Source organism: Trematomus bernacchii, unplaced genomic scaffold (genome assembly GCF_902827165.1).
Source record: "Trematomus bernacchii unplaced genomic scaffold, fTreBer1.1, whole genome shotgun sequence".
Taxonomy (NCBI): domain Eukaryota; kingdom Metazoa; phylum Chordata; class Actinopteri; order Perciformes; family Nototheniidae; genus Trematomus; species Trematomus bernacchii.
This window is the reverse complement of record NW_022987732.1, coordinates 32,211-54,643: the sequence shown is the minus strand read 5'-3', so window position 1 is coordinate 54,643 and position 22,433 is coordinate 32,211. Positions and strand designations below refer to the sequence as shown.

General features: G+C 37.7%; 1 protein-coding gene across 1 annotated transcript in view; it reads left to right on the top strand.

Moving 5' to 3' along the window:
* cd4-1 (CD4-1 molecule) overlaps positions 1-21,011 on the top strand; it is a 28,189-nt gene extending 7,178 nt beyond the window's left edge. The window contains 19 exon segments of the mRNA XM_034145669.1: positions 6,335-6,448; positions 11,645-11,712; positions 13,662-13,687; positions 13,689-13,769; positions 13,771-13,825; positions 13,936-14,079; positions 14,229-14,305; positions 14,307-14,384; positions 14,386-14,412; positions 14,414-14,459; positions 16,040-16,068; positions 16,070-16,199; positions 16,202-16,275; positions 16,277-16,349; positions 16,352-16,408; positions 18,852-19,100; positions 20,147-20,247; positions 20,347-20,390; positions 20,531-21,011. Coding sequence (XP_034001560.1) covers positions 11,658-11,712; positions 13,662-13,687; positions 13,689-13,769; positions 13,771-13,825; positions 13,936-14,079; positions 14,229-14,305; positions 14,307-14,384; positions 14,386-14,412; positions 14,414-14,459; positions 16,040-16,068; positions 16,070-16,199; positions 16,202-16,275; positions 16,277-16,349; positions 16,352-16,408; positions 18,852-19,100; positions 20,147-20,247; positions 20,347-20,390; positions 20,531-20,561 — 1,377 coding nt within the window. The 5' untranslated portion in view covers positions 6,335-6,448; positions 11,645-11,657 and the 3' untranslated portion in view covers positions 20,562-21,011.
* Positions 21,012-22,433: the final 1,422 nt, after the last annotated feature.

The window sequence follows — 22,433 nt, the reverse complement described above, 5'->3', positions numbered from 1 at the left end:
ATTTACAGGAACATATAGACGCTTAAACTTACAGGAACAGCAGTTTTTGCATGTTGGTATGTCGGCGCTGTGGGAGGGTAAGGCAGTTTTTCCACAGTTAACCAACGTCATCATTAAACCTCAACAAATCAGCTTTATGTTAATGACAACCTTACAGTAACATGTTCGCCTCCTGCAAACTGTGATATCTCTTTCCGATTGATTTCTAAGTAATTTTACGCAGCTTGACATTATTACAGCCCGGGCTGGTGTTTAAATAAACTGTAAACAACAATCTCTATTCTTTCCATTGTGATGAAATGATCATGCAGCTGCCCTCACAAACAATACAGTTACACAAAAATAAGAAGGTGAAGCTGTTGAGTGGGAGAAAATGCTTCTGTTCCACAACTCCTGATGTTCAAAGAAGCTTGAATGAAGTTCCCCCTCATGGAGAAACAATCTGTTTTCAGTCATTGAGAAAAATGTCACTTGTTTCTCATTCTTAACCTCATTTCCACTGACATTTTGTGTGTTTCTGAACTATCATAAAGTCACAAACACACAGATAAAAACCTCCTCCTGTCGACGCAGGACTTCAGACATCCTCCTGTGTTTTGGCTCGAATCACACACCGTTCATCTGACTTTAAATGGTTATAAAAACACACTAAATGGGGGGGGGAAATAGAGACTGCACAGCGAGGGAAATCCTCTGGTAGGACTGAATGTAGGCCGAGGAAACACAGTTGTTTATGAAAGAAGTGAATCATGTCCTATTCGTGCTTGTTGCCCACACGTGACTCTCTTTCAGTAATGAAACGATGTGGTACTGAACACACACTCCAATAGCCGTGTGACTAACAGGGAGTCCTCACTTCAGGTGTTTTCCATCAAAATCACAGCTCGAAAACCGCTGATCCGCTGAGGAATTCAAGTTGGAACCGGTGAACAGACACACTTATTTAAAATTGTCAGTGGGGAATATTTTGAGGGAAGTCATCAAGGTTGAGGTGGCAGCTTAGCAACTATCCAGATGTTCTTTAAAGTCACCTATTATGCAAAATTCACTTGTTCATGTCTCTTCTACATCAACATGTGTCCCCTCTTCTTCATGTCTCTTCTACATCAACATGTGTCCCTTCTTCTTCATGTCTCTTCTACATCAACATGTGTCCCTTCTTCTTCATGTCTCTTCTACATCAACATGTGTCCCTTCTTCTTCATGTCTCTTCTACATCAACATGTGTCCCTCTTCTTCATGTCTCTTCTACATCAACATGTGTCCCCTCTGTGTAAAGAGACTCTGAAAGTTTCAGGAACAAAGATTCTCTCTCTTTTGTCCTGATCCATTTCTATAAAACCTGTCTGAAATATGAGCTGATCAGATTTTGGCCACTTTATGATGTCATAAACGATGTTTGGCTTGTGTAACCATTAGCCAATTCACCAACCAAGGTAACCCCCCCCCCCCCCCCACCTTATCACCTGAATCTCCTCCTAGAGCACCATTGTGTTCTTTTGAACCAAATCTCTCTCAGAGGGGCGTGGGGAGGGGGCTCCTTATTTTCATCTGAATGTAACAGACCAGAGAATCAGCACTTTGAAACAGGGCTGAAACAGAGGGGATTATGGGATGCTGCAATGATCTGTTTGGTGTTTCAGCCAATCATCAGAGACTATGTTTTGTGTATATCTGAGACCTGTAATATATTGATGAAAAACAGTATAATAGGAGACCTTTAAGTTAAAGCGTATTCACATTTAGGCCCCTGAAAAAGAAATCGTGTCCGTGTGACGACCTTACAGTCACTTTTATTTTACAAAGACGCCAACAAAAGTGTTGTTTCGTTGGAGCTGAGAGGAGCAGGTGTGAGTTCTTCATGTTCAGAGGCAGGAACACTAACCTCAGAGCGACACATGAGACGAGAGCGAGATGTTTGTTTTGTCTTGTTGTGGTTCCTGTTTCTAAACCACCGCAGCGCTGTAGTGTTCTCCCTTAATGATCCCTGAAGCTGTCAGTAAACGCCTATCACATCAAAATGAATTCATATGTTGTAGCCATGCGTAAAAACTCATGTTTCAGCGTGGTAGAAGACAACATAATATCTCTTAATCTTCAACTTCAAGCTATCTGTTTCGTTCTCTGACTTCTGACCCACTGGAGCCTGAAATTAAACAAAAGAGCCTCAATTTGCTCACTTTATTTTGTGGTTTAGGTATAATTGAACACATTTTTAAGCTGTTAAACGTCTGGAAACAGATGGAAATTATCACAACGCTGTAAACAGGGAGAGACACTCGTGGAAATATGACTTTTAGAGACAGGTTCTCACAAGACAACGATAATGCTTCTGATGATCTTAAATGCATTTCCTGTACATGAAACTAGACAACAGTAACCATTCACTGAAATAACTGATACGTTAACTTTCATTAATGTATTATGTCAACAAATGTCACTGAACTGTATTAGGTTAGATGAAAGCAGTAATATTAAGTTGATATTTATTTAAACTTCATAATAGCGTTATGTGGAATCTGTTGAGATAATCAGTGAACAGTATAAAGGACAAGGCCAAACCTTACATTTGTAAAGCAGTAAAAATAGACATTAATGCGACAGTTTCACGTATCTAAAACTATCTAAATAGTAACAAATAAGTGAATAACTAACAGGTCAAATGTGACTGCATAATGAATGCTTGTACTTTTGATATTTTAAGTACATTTAACGGATATTACTAAGGTTTTTTGTTGCCGTACTTTTACTAAAATAACCGATCTGAATGCTTCTTCCAACATGTTCTGTCCATTTTACACTGTACCAATCAACTATAGGAAAACAAATAATGTCATATTTGTATCACTTGTGCAGATACACTTACATTTTCCCACTTAACGAGTACTTTTACTTTTGATATTTTAAGTAAATCTGCCTAAACTACTTTTTCTTATCACGCTTTGCTGAGCGAAACAGACTAAATGTGGCTCTTCCAGGTTCATTCCCACTCCAGCATGTTTATAAAAACCTTGCGATGGATTCAAATGAATGTTATTAAGAGATTTCTCCTCTCAAGATTTACCTCCTGCAATAAATCCACATCAGTGCAGTCGTGAGGCGATATTGCGACAGAAGCTTTATTTACAGGTGTGTGTGTATTACTTCCATAATGAGCTGAACAACGCACACACACACACACACACACACACACACACACACACCCAGAGAGCCACAGATGTTTTATTACGGGGAAATTGAGTGCGGGCGAGACTCAGCAGGTTATCAGCGGAGATAAAACACCAGCAGATGTTCCTGCACAGGTGTACAATCACCACAAAATATTACAAGAACTGCTTATCATGCCGAGCGTCATCTGAAATGTACTCTGGATGACTGACAATTGATTTTACTCAGAATCAGAATACCTTTATTAGTCCCCAGAGGGGAAATGTACATTGTTACCACAGAAAAGAGCCAAAGACAGCTTGATGTTACCTCAGAAACATGCATTAAAAAGTATTGAAGTTACACAATTTACAAAATACACATCATGTAACAGTTCTGAGGATTTACGGAGACAGTTGCTTCCAGTGAGACTGTTAAAAAATGGAACTGTTGAAACAACTTCAAAACATTCTTCAGCTACTCAATAATATGTATCTAATACCTAATATATATATATCATTCCAATAACTTGTATATAGACTCGTACTGCACTATTCCACATCATCACTTTATTTTATAACTATTTTTCTTTTTGTATTGCTCTTGCTCTTATTGTTATTATGTTATTATGTTGCATTGTTGGAGAAGCCTGTGACATAAGATTTTCAACTGCATAATTACTCTGTAGCTATGTCAGATTGACAATAAAGAACCTTGAACCTTACTGTAGCAGCCAGGTATATATTGCACAGTTATTAACGGCATATATATATATATATATATATTCAATAAAATACTCAGTGAAATGTGGAATGAAACACTGATTTTGAACAAGATAGTGGGCTTTTACACTTCAAAATGAACTGTGTAGCCGTTACAAAAACACAGATAAGAAAAAAGTTAATAAGTTCATGATGCATTTAACGTGCACTCGGGCAGCTGCTCTAATAATCTCCGTTGATTTTGATCAGTTGTATAGGGAATGAAGCGGGAAGAGCCACCTCTAGTCTGTTTCGCTCAGCAAAGCGTGATAAGAAAAAGTAGTTTAGGCAGATTTACTTAAAATATCAAAAGTAAAAGTACTCGTTAAGTGGGAAAATGTAAGTGTATCTGCACAAGTATTACAAATATGACATTATTTGTTTTCCTTTAGTTGATTGTTAACAGTGTGAAATGGACAGAACATGTTGGAAGAAGCATTCAGATCAGTTATTTTAGTAAAAGTACGGCAACAAAAACCTTAAGTAATATCCGTTAAATGTACTTAAAATATCAAAAGTACAAGTATTCATTGTGCAGTCACATTTGACCTGTTAGTTATTCACTTATTTTTTTACTATTTAGATATTTTTAGATACCTATTTCTGTCGCATTAATGTCTATGTTGCTTTTTTGTAAGGTTTGTCATTGACTTACTGGATATGTCGTTAATGGGAACAGAATCAGATAAGAAGGAAACATTTAGTGCGAATTTCTTCCAGCCTCACGCTTTGTTTGACATGTCAAATATGTTCAAAACCCCAAAAATCCTTAACTTAAAATCTCAGTCAAAATATTGAAATAACGGTTTCAAATATGGCTTTCTGGATAAAAGGAAATATTTGTGTCTAGAATAATGCAGAACAAGTTTGGAGCTGCATTTGACTCAATGCCAGGTCCCTGATGTCAAACATGCCGTCCGTTATCTATTATATAATCCACCAATGTTTTCTTCATTCACTTTCCTCCAGTCAATTTAACAATGCACTTCAGGAATTGAACTGCATTCATTCTGTTTGTGTTCTGTTTTGTCATTTGTTTCATGTCTGCACTAAGCTACAACTGCAGGCCGTTGTGTTGCATAATGACAATACAATATCCTTGAATTCTTAAATATAGAATCAATGGAGCGCTTTATCAAAAAGAAACAGAATATACAAGTTATCAGGTGATAGAAAATACACATGTCATCATTTTAGAGTAGCTCAAAGGGGATTTAAGAAGTCAATTGAGGACTTTTTTGATGGTACACAGTAAAATCCGGAGTGTTAATTTAACACTCTGAGATAGGACCATATGTTCACTGGCTCTCAGTGTTAAAATTGACTCTTTAAGTGTTAATTTAACACTTAAAGAGTCAATTTGAACACTGCCAGTGAACATATGGTCCTTATCTCAGAGCGTTAAATTAACACTCCGGATTTTACTGTGTATGTGTGTTTGATTGGTTGATATTCAGTATTATTACGTACGCAAGAGCAGTTTTTGACACATTTTATACGGCTAACTTCATGTCAGATGGGAGAAAAATCACCCTGTAGACTTTGTACAACTTTTACATGCATTTAAATACTAAATACTGCTTTGATGCGCAAAGCTCCCAGTGTTCACAGAAGTTATTGAAAGACTTTATCGTAGATTTTTTGATAGATATTTCATATAGTACATCCAAAGATAGACAGAAAAAGGTGCGAGACATGCAGCTAGAGACCACGGGTAGGACTTGAACCCTCGGTGCCAGATTTAATTATTGCTAAAGCTAGTTAAGATGCTTTTTTTATAAAATTGAAGTGAAGAGGAACGGTAGGTCGGGGTGTAAAATGAACACAGATAAACGTGTTGGAGTTGAAACAAGCTTACCTTACAGAGGAGATCAAATAATGTTTTTTACGATTAGATAAATATTGATTTCACCGTAACCTTTTTATTTTCCCTCACCTCTTTATGTTTTAAAGTAATGTAATATTCTTAATTTGCTTTTAACCTCTGTCTATGTGCAGATTGGAGCAGCAGGTTATGGGTTGAATTCTGATTATGGATCTAAATCAGCACAATTAAATGACATGGGGAAAATTATCCGAGCAATTATTATAAATTAGGTGCTATTTAAAATGTGCTGAAGATAGATAACGAGTCCGCGGAGACCTTTCACCAATCAGACGGCCACTTAAATTACAATTCTAGCCAATTAAGACACGTTGTTTGTTTTCTGTCGCATTAATTAAAACGTTACGAAGAAAAACTTTTTAATGTACTGATTAAAATATAGAAGCATTACACTGCCAAACGTATTTTGTTGTTATCTTCAACATATTCGTAAAGGATAGGAAAAAATGGATTAGATCTTATCTTCTTCCTCCCTAAGAACCAATCAGAGGTCATTATTCTGATTCTGTGTTTGATCGACGACTGTCTGCTTTTCTTTCAGACCAATCGCTGACGAGGGCGGGGCGACGGCTCTTAAAAACAAATTCTCTTTGATACCTTTTCACCATTTCCACCGACTCCAGATCACTGAACACAGAGGGACTCAACAACACATGTACGTATGCTGTAGTCTGTTTGAGTTTAAATTATTAATGCATATACTTTATAAAATATACATATATAACAAATGTCAGTATTCATGTTGTTCTGTTACCTAATATTCATTTTGAATGATATGACTTGATCTGGCTTATCGAGGCCGAAAGGTCAAACTTAATTTGTTTACTTTATTTCATATTCACAGCGTCAATGTGTTGTACTTAAACGCACGGTTCCATAATTTAATACAGTTTAGAGTATTAAGTAAAACTGAAAGAAGTTTTGAATGATTTGAAATGAGAACTTTTCACAACAAACGTCATAAAAATTAAGAAAAACAATATTTTAAATTTACATCTTATGTCATTTTAGAGTTTTTAATTATTAAGTATTTCCTTTTTCTTGTCTTCTGTTGGAAGTATGAAAGCATCGGCAGAAACAAATTGACTACCGCGATACACACAGTTTACACACTTCAAAGGTAGAAAATAGTGCAGTATTTCATTTAAATTGAATATCACAATCTCACCTCAATGTATTTCAATAAAATACAATTTCGTCTACGACTGATTTTTAGTCTCAAACAGTTATGTATCTGCTACGTCTACCTTTAGCGGCACACACAAATAACCATGTCAAATCTATTTAGGAGTAAAATTAAATAAAATGTAATTCAGTTCAGATGCAGCGCAAAATTATGATTTGATTTGAAATTTTAAAATTAGACAAATTGTCTATAAATTATACTTTAATCTTGCCTTTAGTTATTTTCTCTTGTCTTTCTCTGCTCCCTCCTTCAACACCCTAGTATTTGACCCTCCCTCTTCCTCCTCCTCCTCCTCCTCTTCCTCAGCTCGTTGTTGAATCTCCCTCCTGACTGCAGACATGTTTTGGTTGTGTTTCTGGGTTTCAGCTCCACTGTAACTGTGTCTGTGTATCATCGATATCTCCCTCTGTGTCTCTGCCTTACTTTCCCACCACCTCTGATCTCACTTATTATAAATAATGCAAATACAATGATTTATTTCTGAAGAACTCTCACACATCTCTCTCTCTCTCTCTCTCTCACATGTTGTGAAACGAGAAACATTGGAAACACTCTTCAATACATTTCTCCTTCTCACCTCAGGATTTATCTTTAGGCCCGAGGCGTTTGATCGTAACATTTTAAACCGAAATAACAGTGTGTTTTTCAATGTGTTGGGATTAGTTTTGGTACATTTACAACAAAAAAATAGGACTTTGTGACTTTATTACATCTGAAATATTCAGCCGGACACTTTAGTGTTGAGCGCTGTAACTCATTTTCACAGGAACGTGCGGATAGTTTGTGACGAATGGAGAAAAACAAACTGAGATTTTGAACGTTTTTGGGACATTTGAAGCTTTTATCAGCTAGGTGACGATTGAGAGATGAGGGATGATAGGAAACAAGGGTCCTTAACTGCAGTGGTACCAAACATGGGGTCAGGGGACCTAGTTGGGGTCACAAAAGCCTACTTGATAGGAGTGGAAGAAAGCTTTTTTTTTTAAAAATACATTTGAGCTCTATCTCACAGTTTTTGTGAAGAAAGGCAAAATGAAATAGTTTTCTTTAAGAGTTTGGATTATTATATTATTACAAGAAGCACTTTTTTTTTTTTATCTCACAGGATGAAGCCCTGGTTAACCAGACGTAAGCTGCAACGCTGTTTCAATAGTTTAAGAGGTAATACAAATGTTTATATAAGCCTTAGAAGTTAAATAACATTTTTCCAATAAAAGCTCAAATTTAATTAAATTAAAATATGAATATAAACCTAAGAAGTTAAATATAAGAACTCCATTAAAGATCAAATAAAGTATATAGAAATATGAATATAATAAATATAAGAAGGTAAATAAACAGAGGTTATATTAAGTATAGTTTCAGTAGTGCTTTAGTATTAACAAAATAATAACAATGCAATACATAACCCCAGATCTGTTCTGTTCGGAGTCATTTAAGATTAAAGCTGCATCAAAAGTTCTTTGTGTGCACACTGTACTGTACACACAACAGAGAAAGAAAAAAGTGAGGGAGATAAGGGGGAGAGAAGAGAGAAACATCTACCTGTAAACCACAGTTTTCTGCCAGAGCTGTGGTCTCTCTTCTCTCTGTCTTCGAGCGACGAGAGATCCGTCTTTCGTGGAACAGGAGAGGAAGAGAGAGGCTGGGGGAGGCAGAGGGGAGGATCGGGATAACAATCTCCACTCAAATCAAGGCCTCCGCGTCTCCTCTCATCTAAAAACCCACCACAGGCCGCCCACTCTCGACTCCTATCTCCTCAAATCTCTCCAAATCTGAGACCACCACAAACCCCTCGCTGCTTCCTGCTCTCTCTGCAGCACGGATGTGTTTTTTCTTGTGTAAATTGTGTATCTTTTTTTATTATAATAGTTTTTTAATTTTTAATAGTGTTTTTGTATGCATGCTACAGTACTTAGGCAAGGCAAGTTTATTTCAACACAGTCTCACAAAAAAACGTAATAGCTACGTTGGTCGACAGGGCAAAACGTATATATTCACAAATAACCCTCTCAAGACGTGACACAATATTTGTAAAGAAAAACATGGAGCTCAAATAATCTTCGTAATATCTATCAAACTATGGATCCTACACATCCACTGGACGTAGATTTTAAAAGTACAATATATACTTCTCGCTAGAAATGTAATCAAAAAGCATTTTAACGGCCAAACTGTCCTACAATTTAGGATTTTCCACTCAAAATAAATCGGGTGTCCGCCATGTTTTTTTTTCCTACTGGGAAAGTTTGCGATCACGTGACATGGACTCTGGTCATAAGAAATAAATAGGAACAAATATTGTATCTATGTCACATCTTGAGAGGGTTATTTGTGAATATACGTTTTGCCCTGTGACCAACGTCGCTATTTCACGTTTTTTTGTGAGCCTTTCAACACAAGGCAATTCAAGTGCTTTACAAAAATGAAAGACAGTAAGAAAATGGCATTTAAAATCAGTCATTAAAAAGCAAAGATAATAAAATAAACATTAAAAGAAAACATACATGAATGAAAGGTTACAGTGCAGTTTAAGATGTGAATAGTTCAACTAGAAGCAGCAGCAAAAAGAAAGTCTTCAGCCTGGATTTAAAAGTAGTCAGAGTTGCAGCGGACCGGCAGGTTTCTGGGAGTTTGATCCAGATATTTGGAGCATAATAACTGAACGCTGCTCCTCCATTTTGTATTCTGATTCTGGGGACATTAAGCTGTCTTTGGTTCTTTTCTGCTGTAACAATGTAAATGTCCCCTCTGTGGGACTACATTAGATGTTACTTGTTAGACGCTTTTATCCAAAGCGACTAACAACATACTCAATACTGTGGGCAATATTGTATTTCAAGTATTTAATTCCCAAAAATCGATAACTTTGTTCAAAACTTTTCTCTGATTTTTTAAACAGATTTATTTTCCCTGTGCATAACTTAAACCTGTTAAGTCTTTTACGATCAGTTTTCCATTGAATAAATGTCAGAGTCCACCAGTTATGATTTTATTGAACATTGGATTGTGTCTGGAAGCAGTGGCGGTTCTAGAACATGTTACATGGGGTGGCAAAGGGGGGGCAAGAGGTCATGCCAGGGTGGCATGGGAGGGTGGACAGTACGTGGTATTTTGTACTGTATATAAACCTATTATTGTTAAATCATGCCCTAACACCAAGTGTTCTTAATGCACAAGAGAAACAAGGTGTTCACTTAGACAAACAAACTCAAATATAGTATAAAACAGCAAAACATACTCATGATACCCTAGAATTCTGTTTATTATAAGTACAGTAAAAGTACTTAGTTATAATTAAGTACACAAATGACATCACCCATCTCTTAAGAGAGCTAAAGGTGACCTGTGCAGCAACACATTTCAAATCAATATTTGTCAATACTAAGAGCCGCTAGATTGTGCTGCTGTAATGGAATATGTATGCAAGGAGAATAAAAACATACCATGTGGTCCAGCTGGAGTCTCATCTGCCTCCTGATCACTGCCTCTGTCCCTCTTTCTGACACTTCCATCTTTATTCCTCCCATACATTCTTCTTCTTCACTAATATCTTCATCTCCTCCTCTTCCTCCTGCTCTGACCCTCCTGGTGTCTTCAGTGAACTCTCTTTTCTTTTCCTCTTTCTGTTCGTTCCTGATCACTTCAGATATGTCTTTTTGTTGTTGTTGAGTCACTCCAGCTACTCTGGCCTGCAACTGTCTACTTGTGAAAAGCACCGGTACAAATTGCGTGTATAACTTTACACGTTAGGGCCATGTAGCTGATAAGTAGCATATAATAAATATAAAATCAAAAAGTATTTATCAAACGACACACAGGCAGCTGTGTTAGACCCAGTTTGACGGTAAAGGATGTATCCTGGTTTAATTTAGCTGGCCTCATTTCTGTGATGTGTAATTTACGTGGATTTAATAGTAGCCTACCGCATAGTTTAGCAAATAAAAGTGATCGATCTCCCAGCTAGCGCTGTCTGCGTAGTATTTTGTAACGTAACGCCCCAAACAGCGCCCGTCTGTTAAACGCTATCAATTCAAACAGCAGCGTTTTAGTAATATTATGTTTCAAGCTCTCGTCTTTAGTAAAAAACAAAACTAGTGGAAGGGGAAATGCCTCCAAGGGGAAGCTGATCCAACCTCAGGTGCTGGGACAGCTCGCTCCCTCTCTGCAGCTGTGTGAGCGCGGTCTGTGTGAACGCCGCTCCGCAGTTTAATGCAGGGCCGTAGCTACGTTTTTAACGGGCCCTAAAATTATGTTTAAAATTATTCACTTTTAATTAATGTACTGCCTTGTTTCGTTGATTGAGAAGCTTGTGGACATAGTGTGGGTTTGTTTCTACAAGTACAGTTTTAGGGACACAAAAGTTAGGGGGGCAGCTGGGGGGGAAAGGCTCTACAGTGGGGGAGCAGCTGCCCCCCCCCTGCCCCCCCCCCCGTAGATCCGCCCCTGGTCTGGAGCATTACACTTTGCACGAGTAAACGTTTTTATGTAATATTAACGAGACAAAGCAGAGGTTATTACAGCTGTTTTAAAGCTCCTGAAGAACCAGTTCAATCGATATGGGAAAAACCTCTCAAATCAAAACTCCAATTTCTAACCTCAGAAATAAAGTCAGATCACATATATAAATACAGTATTCAATATTGTATATGAACTGTTTTTCAGACGTGTGACTGACATGAAGATCTTCATCCTCCTCCTCCTCCTCCTCGCTGTGCTCACCTCAACTACAGGTAAGAATTAAATTCAATTAAATCCAGGGGATAATTATGTTTTCTTTGGGGACTGGTTGATGTTGAGCGGTGCTGGAATGGTAACACTTTATATTAAGGTACACATATTCACCATCAACTAGTTGTTCATTAACATGCATATTAGCAGTATATTGGCTCTTGTTAGTCATTATAAAACACTTATGAATGCCTTATTCTACATGACCATATTCTACAAGGACTAGGCCATTCGTTTTTCCTAAATAACCCTCTAAGTTATTTGCAAGTAAGGACGTTGTTGTACATGAGTTTTGGTCTTAATATGCTCAATATGGGCCTAATAAGGCAGCAGTACCACAAGAATAGTAATTCTCCCATAATAACACCTAACAGATATGATCTATTCTTATGTAACAAGACATGAAACTACAAGTTTTAATAGTGTCAAAAAATAACCCAAAATGAGGTATTTCTAACTCAGAATATGTTCCCTATTTTAAAGTGAAGTCTTGTTCATAACCAATGACTCTGCTATGTTAATGAACAACTAGTTGATGGTGAATATGTGTACCTTAATGTGGGGGAAACTTCTGTAGCAATTGGAGTCAGGACTCAGAGAGGACACGAGGGAGAGCTGGGGCTTTGATGGCAAACACTCACGGTTTATTTAGAGCTTCGGCCGGAGAATTCACAAGACATGTCACGGGCCACGGTTTGACCACAGGGTAGAGATGCCACAATCAATTCTGAAGACCCCTCCTGTAGCTCGAGGTTTTAACTAGTTCAGAGTGTAATGATCAACATTCTTCAATAGATAGACTTAACAGCTGAGGGACACTGAATCACAGTTGTTGTCGCTTATGGCTCGGGGTCATCTACGACCTCGAGAAGGATGTGTTCCAGGTGTCCCACAACAATAACTATCTCTGACCGAGAGTTGCCCGGTCACAAACTGGTAACAACAACAATATGCTAGGGCAGCCCCTCCTTAAGGGAGATAACGGCTGCTCAAGGTTGGTCAGCTGCGTCAGAGGGCGAAGGAGGACATGCAGGGGAAATTATTCCCCAACACTTAATATAAAGTGTTACCACTGGATTAAGTACATTAACTCCAGTAGTGTACTTAAATACAAAATGAAGACACTTGTTCCTTTGAGTTTTCCATTTTCTGCCACTTTACTGTATACTCCATCAGAGGGAAATATTGTCCAAGACTATTGACACTTGTTTACCAAACCAAACATCATGTGTTTATATGATATACATATATATGAACCTTCAGGGTGTTGCCCCCCATTTATCAATTGCAACATTTAAAAAAACTATTATGTGTCTTCATTATTTTAGTGATTAACCTGACGTGTTAGTTTCTCCCCCCTTACCTTCAGATTAGACACAAAAACAAACAAATGTAAAACAGAATATTTACGATTAATGAAAGTAGTAAATCTGTCAGATTTGAACCCGAACACGACAGGAAGATTAATTTAATTAAATAATATTCAATAACAATATAAAATTGACCCATTCTTATTCTCCTTATTCTGCATAAGGAGTGCTTTTTACTGATAATACTTCTGTTCTCCTAAGAAACATTAAAAACTCAGGACTATTCTTGTAAAGAAGTACTTTTAGACTGTACTTTCTAACACAACTCTTTAACTTACTTAATTAAAGTACATTTCCCTGACTATACATGTGTATTTAACTTAAGAAACATTTAAAACTACTTTTTTCCTTTGTAAAGAAGTACTTTTAGACTGTACTTTCTAAAAAATGTTACTTCTTTAACTTACTTAAAGTACATTTTCCTGACATCTGTATTTTAACTCAAGAACATTTGAAGTCCAGGACCTTTACTTGAAGTGATGTTTACGTAAAATGTTGAACTCTTTGATGGATTTTACTTACTTAAAGTCGATTTCCCTGATAACATGTGTGCATTCAACCGATATTTCTCTGTCTCTCAGGGGCAGTGGAGGTGGTTTATGCTCAAGATCGGGGGCACGGTGACCCTGAAGCCTCCGGCCAAGTATTAAAGCACCATTATATGTACTGGGAAGAAGGATAAAGATAGCCCCTAAGAACCTTGCCATGCTAAATCCAATGGGCAACAGCAATTGGAAAATTCAAGGTGAACATAGCATTGAGATGTTTGCGGATTATATTCACGTTTAACCATCAATCGATGTAACAAATTGAAACATTTCTAACAATAACAACCTTTTATTTCTTGCCTTGCAGATGAAGCCTGGAAAAACATCTCGTCGTGGTCTCCCCTGATCATCAAGAACATCCAGCAGGAACACTTCAGGAGTTTCTTCCTTAAAGTAATGGTATCTGGTGGCAAGCCGGACTTCTATGAGTATGAAATACGCAAACTAACAGGTAGGAGAATATCATTTGATGATAAACACTAGAAGTCAACTAAAAACGTCAAGAAAATTAAATGTAAAATATACAAAATATGTTTTGTGTATAAACATCATTTAACAGTATATTTAAACTATAATAATGTCCACTCTGTCTTCAGTGAGTGTGGACCCCCTCCTCTCCTGTGTTGCCGGGGGAAAAGGTGACTCTGTCCTGCAGTGCTGCGACCCCCCCCTGGGTAAAAAAAGATTCAATGGATGAACCCCCGAGGAGAGACAAACCCCCAAAATCCATTCACCTTCAGCGCCTCGATGCGGGACAAACGGGCCGTGGAGCTGCATGGTGACGGGACGGTCAGAGCAAGAGCCAGGTCAACGTCTCTGTTACAGTTCTGGGTGAGTTTCAGGGGATGCTGTCATTTATAATCATATATATTTATACTATGTCTTATACTCTGATTGCCTTTCACTCTGTTGAATTGTTCTTTTAGTCTTATATGTGTTTAACAGAGACATGTGTTTAGGTTTGACGTAAAAGTTGGACTTGCAAATGGTTAAGGACTCGGGGGTTTATGGTTTATGGTGGGAATGTTTAGATATGTCTAGAGGATTTATGGGGTAGGATTAGTAGACTGTTTTCTTTCTTGTATATAAGTGTGACTGTGAGCTGTGTTCAGGGTGCAGAACCTCTTCATCCTCTGAGGGTGAAGTTGCTCTGTTCCTGCATTTGAGATGGATTTAAATTGTAAACTGGACTTTCTTTATTACTTTATTCAACATAAACAAAAGACAAAACTTGTTTATGAATCATTTATCAGTAATGTAATTTGAATCTCCACCACAGATGATTGTAAACAAGTTTGTACTTACGAATGAATCACAATAACAAACATCTTGTGACATCTTTGTCTCATCCCTTTCTCCATGCTGAGATTTGTGGGACATTTTTGCAGATTTCCTCACAAAGCTACCTGCAGAGCCTCTCCCACTTTTAAAATCTGAATATTCTGAAACCTGAAAATGAACTCAATAGGGCCCCTTTAAAATTCTGACTATACTGCATACACTTGTTCTCACATTCAAAATCAAATCAATCAAATCAAATCAAGTTTTATTTATAAAGCACATTTAAAAAGCGATTTTTGGTCGAGCCAAAGTGCTGTACATGTAATAAAAACACATTACTACAATCACAATAAAAGACAATAAATTACAACAGATATATATAAAAAATAAAAATAAAACACAAGGAAAAGTCAGGAGTCGTGCTCCGCTCTAACTAGAAGGCCAGAGAGAAGAAGTGTGTTTTTAGTGTAGATTTAAAAACCCCTAGGGGTCTGGGGCCCGACCTCACATGGAGGGGCAGAGTGTTCCAGAGCCATTCATTTGTCATTACATTGGATTACATTTAATTTAGCTGATTCTCTTATTCAAAACATCTTACAATAAGTTCAGTCAACATGACAATCATACAGGAACATTAGCTTCAATATTAGCCACATCCTTTTAGGTTCTCAAACAGAAAACAGAAATGGATTTTATTGTAAATTGTTTAGTTTTTGTTGGACAAAGTGCAGCAGTACTCTGATTTGATAGTACTCCTACTGTATACTCAATGTTTAAGGGTGTCTATGAAAGCCCAAGCCTTATAGGTTAGTGATACTTCAGAATAAGAAGGCTTAGGGTCACCCCAAACGTTTTAAGTTCAACAAACAGAAATGAGACATGTTTTATTTTGTTTAGTTTTTTAGATTATTTGGCCGAGGTGCAGCAAGACTCTGATCGTATTTCCATTTGTATCCATTTTATATATATTGTATTTGTATCATTTTACAACCTATTTCCTCTCACTCTGTTATTGTATGCACCATTATCCACCAAAACTATTCCTTTTATGTGTAAACCAACTTGCCATTAATTAACCCTGATTCTGATCTTCAAAAATAACCTCACCATTATTTCTCTTCTTTCTTCAGACCTCTCCCCAGCTGTCTCCCCTCAGTATAACGTCTACATCCAGTCGTCTCACAGTGCCCTGCTCCTTTCTTCCTCACATCTCCTGGGAACAAATCAAAGCTAAAGGCTTCAGGGAACTTCACTGGAGTTTCATCCCCACACCAGTCTCTGTTCCTCAGAGGCTTTCTCCCTCTCTGCGGAGGGTCTACTCACCTGGAAGCCAGACCAAAACAAAGGACTGCTGCAGCCCGGAACCAAGCCTGAAGAAAGGAGATCTGTCTCTGAAAAGAAACCAAGGGATAGAGAAAGACGCAGGAGAATATATTTGTGCCCTGGGTTTGAAAATGGAGTGACTCTGGAGAGGAGGGTGCACGTAAAGCTGCTGCAAAGTAAGTCTAAACAAATCACTCTGTGACCACATCCGTCAAATGAAATCCAGTGTCCCTTATTATCTTCTTGACGTCCAGTTTCTTTTTCTGGTCCTTCCTAATTGAAATTCATAACAAGAATGTCCTTTAAACAACACGTGTTTTCTAATCTTAATACATTTTGGGAGTGTTTTTATGGTCCTTTCTTCTCTTAATTGTTTTATTATAATAACGTTTTAACCTAATTACTGTGGGTTTAACTGACAAGCTCAACATTTTGGTTATTCAAAAACCAGTAGACAAACTAATAAAACATAGCGGTTAAATCAAACAACACATGTTTCTAATCTTAATACATTTTGGGAGTGTTTTGTATGTTCAATAATGAATTATGTACAGTTGTTCACAAGATTTATAGTATTATTTATTTTTTCTGTGTCCCTGTTTATCTTCTTGACGTCCTTCTTTATTGAAATTCATAACAAGATGTCCTCTCTTCTCTGAAGTGTTTTCATCTCTCTGCGGCAGAGTTTATTTGCAAGTGTCCCCGGTGTGGGTCTAATTCAGTGACGAATACACGTGTGGCTTCCACTTGTTTTAAGGATAATGAGCTTTTCCTCCAGCCAGAAGAGTGTGATCACAGGAGGAATGTTAATTGGGACTGTTTTTAATTGAAGCTTATGGTGAATTTATCGTGTAAGATTTAGCATTTGTATCTGTGTTTTTTAACCAGGAACATTGAAAAGACACCTGTTTGTCATCAGATGTATTCAAGAAAGGGGGGGTTATCTTGCAAATCTCTTAATTGTTTATTATAATAATGTTTTAACCTAATTACTGTGGGTTTAACTGTCAAGCTCAACATTTTGGTTCTTCAAAAACCAGTAGACAACTCATAAAACATAGCGGTTAAATCAAACAACACTTTTGGAGTGTTTAAATGTTCACTTGGTGAAACGGTACAGCCAAATAGAAGTCAAAATAATGAATTATAGTAGTAGTATTCGTTTATTTGTCCCCGAGGGGAAAATGAGTTGCAGCACATCGCAAGGCATTTAAAAAAGATAAAACATACGTCACTGACAACAACATAGACACAGATTAAAACATTTAAAAAAACAGATATCGGCAGACATGACAAGGGGCCTAGGCTCTCATTTGCGAGAGAGACAGACAGTGCCAGACCAGCTGGGTAAACAGTGCGTCCTAGCCATCATTGATTAAGGCGTTTGATGGCTTGTCGGACAAAAGACAGCCTAGATCTGTTCTTTTTAAAACAGAGGGCCACGATATCTCCGCCCGGATGGCAACAGTTCAAAATAAGAGGCGAGAGGTGCCTCGGGTCACTCAACATATCGTGTGCCATTTTTAAAACTCTGTCCTTGTATAAGCTTTCTAGACTAGAACATGAGATTCCTGACAACTTACTGGACAATGTTACGGCCCTCCTGACTGACTTTTTATACTGTTGTTCTCAAGATGTATGGTGTCATTTTTACATTTTTATCTGAATATTATTTAACCAGAACCATGAAAATAAAACCTTGTAGATCCCTCTTGATTACAGTAGTTCGAGTTCTCTCCAACTTGGACCCCCAGGAATCAATTCAACCTTTCACCAAACAAAATGAAATGTCTGTTTATTAAATAAAATCAAGTATTAATGTTATTCAAGCCAGCCAAATGAAGTCAACAAATTCAACACTTTGACATTTTGGACTGCTTATAAGTTACTATTGCAGGCCGTGATGCATTCAGTGTCAGGGCTTGAAGTTGTATTAAAATCTTTGCTTTAAAAATGTAATTTGTTTTATCAAACTTTACATCTATAGGGTTGACAAGTAATCTATCAGAATCCCACATCACAAAACTAAATGAAATGAAGTGTATTGATGTCTTGAAGGTGACTGTATAATTGTATTTAGGGCTGCAGCTTAATATGGTTTTTAATATTGATTCAAGTCCATAAGTTGTACGATAGTGAGGGGTGTCTGTTGTAGTTTAGATCATCAGTCTGAAGCCAACACATATTCAATTTAATTTATTGGAAGTAAACCAGCAAGTATTCACATTTGAAGGGTTGAAGCAAGAGAAATAATTAAAAAGTGTTTTGGATCATTAATGAAATCTCAAATTATTTACTACAAATACTTTTTCTTGTCATAATTTCAGCTGTAATTGCCTTACATCTTAAATCTTGAGGATACACAATGACTAATGCTGTTTTTCTCTATTTAAATGTGTTGTTAATGCTATGTACATTGCTGTTTTGATGTAGACGCCGTCATGTGTTGCTATGTTTCTGATCTTATTTGAAAAAAAGAACCATTTTAAAATCCCCTTAATTTGGCAAGTTTCGCTGGCACTCTGCAGCAACAGAAGCAAACAGTCTTTGATTTTCTCAGCTTGTCAAATGTTCTCATGCATTTCATTATTTTCTCCTGCCTTCTGTCTCTCCATCCAGTCGTCTCCTCTACAGGAACAGCGCTGATCTCAGGCCAGCAGCTCAACCTGACCTGCGGCCTCGAGCAGCCGCTGCCCTCTGACCTGCATCTGAAATGGTTGCCGCCCAAACAATCGACCCTCTCCGACCCCCGGCCCTCCTCTCCTCTCATCATCCCGAAGGTGAACACAGCAGACGCAGGAAAGTGGAGGTGTGAGCTGTGGCAGAACAACATACAGCTGACGTCGGCTGAGATAACGCTGGAGATCGGTGAGTACAGGAAGTGAGAGCAGAAAACAGGAAGCAAGACACGGGCGTGACCTTGTGGCCACAACCCGACATTAACTTGGTTTTACAGGATGTGCTCTGTGTCAGTGGCAAGCTAAACAACATAGAAATGCAAACATAGAAGAACAACTCTGACTATGGGATTTTAGCCTTTGCAGACCATTTACATGCAACCTATATAACACACTACAGGAAAAGGAAAACCCCAAAATGCATAATATGGTCCTTTGAACTGGAATTATTTGCACATTTTCAATGACTGTTCCTTGCAATCTTCTTAAAGGTCCCCTATTATACTGTTTTTCATCAATATATTATAGGTCTCAGATATATACAAAACAGGTCTCTGAAGTGTTTGGCTCCAAACACCAAACAGATCATTGCAGCATCCCATAATCCCCTCTGTTTCAGCCCTGTTTCCAAAGTGCTGATTCTCTGTCTGTTACTTTAGATGAAAATAAGGAGCCCCTCCCCACGCCCCTCTGAGAGAGATTTGGTTACAAAGAACACAATAGGCGCTTTCACACCGGAGTACTTTTACCCGTACTTTTCCCGTTTAGTTCACACCAAAAAGAGAACTTAGTTCAGAGAACTTTTACCCCCCTTTTCAGTGCCTGCTAGAGAGGTGGTACTTTCCTGGTTGCTGATTGGCTAATGGTTACACAACCCAAAAAAATCGTCATGACATCATAAAGTGGCCAAAATCTGATCAGCTCATTTTCAGACAGGTTTTTATATAAATGGATCAGGACAAAAAGAGAGAGAATCTTTGTTCCTGAAACTTCCAGAGTCTCTTTACACAGAGGGGACACATATTGATGTAGAAAAGACATGAAGAAGAGGGGACACATGTTGATGTAGAAGAGACATGAAGAAGAGGGGACACATGTTGATGTAGAAGAGACATGAAGAAGTGCATTTTGCATAATAGGTGACCTTTAAAGAAGCTACATACTCACTGGAAACACAGAGTCCTCCCCTGCTGTGTTTAAAGTGTGTGCTTGCCCCCTCTCTGTCTCTGTGCACAGTGCCCTGGCTGAGTGTGTGGATGCTGGTGGTCATATGCAGCATCACCGTCATCATAATCCTCGTCTTCATCCTCGCCTTCATCCTCTGCCGACGCAGACAAGTAAAGTCAAACCCTTCCTCCTCCTCCTTTCTGTTCTAACACACTGGATTATGAGTGCGGCTTTAATAACAATTGATCTCTCTCTGTGGTTCACATTAGCAGAAGATGAGACACCTCAGGCGTCGACTCTGCCAATGCAAACAGTAAGTATAACAACCATAAAACACACTTCTGAAAGCACTCACATTCAGCTCTAACATATTGTACTTTAATATTTTAACATCATGGTAGCTTTATCTCTTTCCAAAACGTAAAGGAAAACCTGTGATTTTCTATCTTTCAGCCCCAAGCCCAAAGGATTTTACAGAACATAATATCTCCACAAAGACATTTTAAAGAGGACATCGCAGCCAATTGAATTTCTGTCCAGATAAAATGGATTTTTATGTCATATCTACAAAACTGTGATACTCCGTCGGGTGCGTTATGAGGAGCTGAAAGTCTTATCAGGAAAATGTATTTTAAAGTTGTATATATCAGACATTATATTTTCAACATTTTATCTAAGGGACTTTTTGTTACACAGAAATGTTGCATTTAATTATCATTATAACTTTGTTGTTCGTTACAATTGCTGTTAATATCTTCATTGTTTTTAGATCAGTCGTGTTATGTAAAGCATTTTGTACTGACCTAATAATCTTTGTTACTTGCTTTTTTTCAATAAATATTTACACATTTTTAAATATGGATAGTATACATACATGTGGACACTGTACACTGTAGGGAATTGTTTTGTTTTGTTATTAAAAATATAAAGAATTGTCTGCGAATTTTTATTAAAAAAGTGTCAATATTTTAAATCCTTGCATTTGATAAAGTCCATTTCACATATTGTGGTATTTATTCACACACAATAAAGTTAATTTATTTTTTAAGGTAATCTTTTTTTAGGGGGCAAGTTTGCCGAAACCGACATTGTGTGTATTGTCATGTTGGTTTTTTACATTAAAGGGGACCTATCATGCAAAATGCACTTTTTGATGTCTTTTATACATAACTATGTGTCCCCGGTGTGTCAGGGAACTCACGCAGCGTCAGAAAATAAAACCCTCTCTCTTTTCCTCCGTACCCAAATCTCTAAAAACGGGGCTACAACGGAGCTGATCCAGATTTGCGTCCGATATGACGTAATATCGGAAATGTGGACCCACGGCACTATCAGAAACGTTGCTATCAGAAACAATGCCCGACTGTTTTGGACGTAATATGGTCGGTGTTTACATTAGCATCGCTAACACTCAGAGCTAACCTGTACTGGAGAGCATGTGTGTGAAGAAGCAGGAAATAAAAGGAACTCACCTTGTGATATAACCGGCAAGAGAGAAAGCCTTTGAGCTCCATACTGTTTCAGAAACAATCCATGATATGGCGTTTCATCACGGCAGTATTTAGTTTAGACAGTAGCTGCCGGGTCCCGCATGAGCTCAGACCCCTCCTTTTTTATTTAAAAAAAAGCTTTATACCCCAAATCAGCACTTTTGAAACAGGAAGTGAAATAGAGGGATATGAGGCACGGCTAGAATGGGTGATCTGTTTGGTATTTTGAGAAAAACACTTCATAGACATGTTTTTTATATATTTGTATATATCTGAGACCTATGCTATTGCCTAAAAATAGCAGGATAGGTGACCTTTAAAGGTGCATAAACACAGTAAGGGCAATTATATGAACAAATAAGAGTGCATTTTGAAAAAAAACTAACACAAAACTGCATTATTAGGGAACAAATTTGTCCAATACTTTGGTTTATGACTAAGTTATAGCTGTACCTAATTCCTGTACACATGTTTGCATGCCATCACACTAAAGTAAAATTGATATTGGATAACCATCACCATGTCAGCTTTGTTGTTAGCATTTAGCTCAAAGCAACACTGAGCAAAAGTACAACCTGACAGAGCTGCTAACATTGTGTTTAATTGACAGGCAGCAGAGCAAGTATAAGTCACTTTAAGTCAGACTTTCCCTGCTTTACAGCTCAAGGTCGATTTAGCACTTAAAGTCTTGGCAAACTCCACGGACCTTCCTTAATTGAATGAACCCATTTTGATCCGTTTTCCTGGCTTCTCTTCAGTAATGCCACCCTCTAACTTAATCTGAGTAGCACAAAATAAATCCTGTTGGGTGTGAAACTCTCTTATCAGTGTGTGAGACCTTAATAAAAGACACAAGGTCAACATTA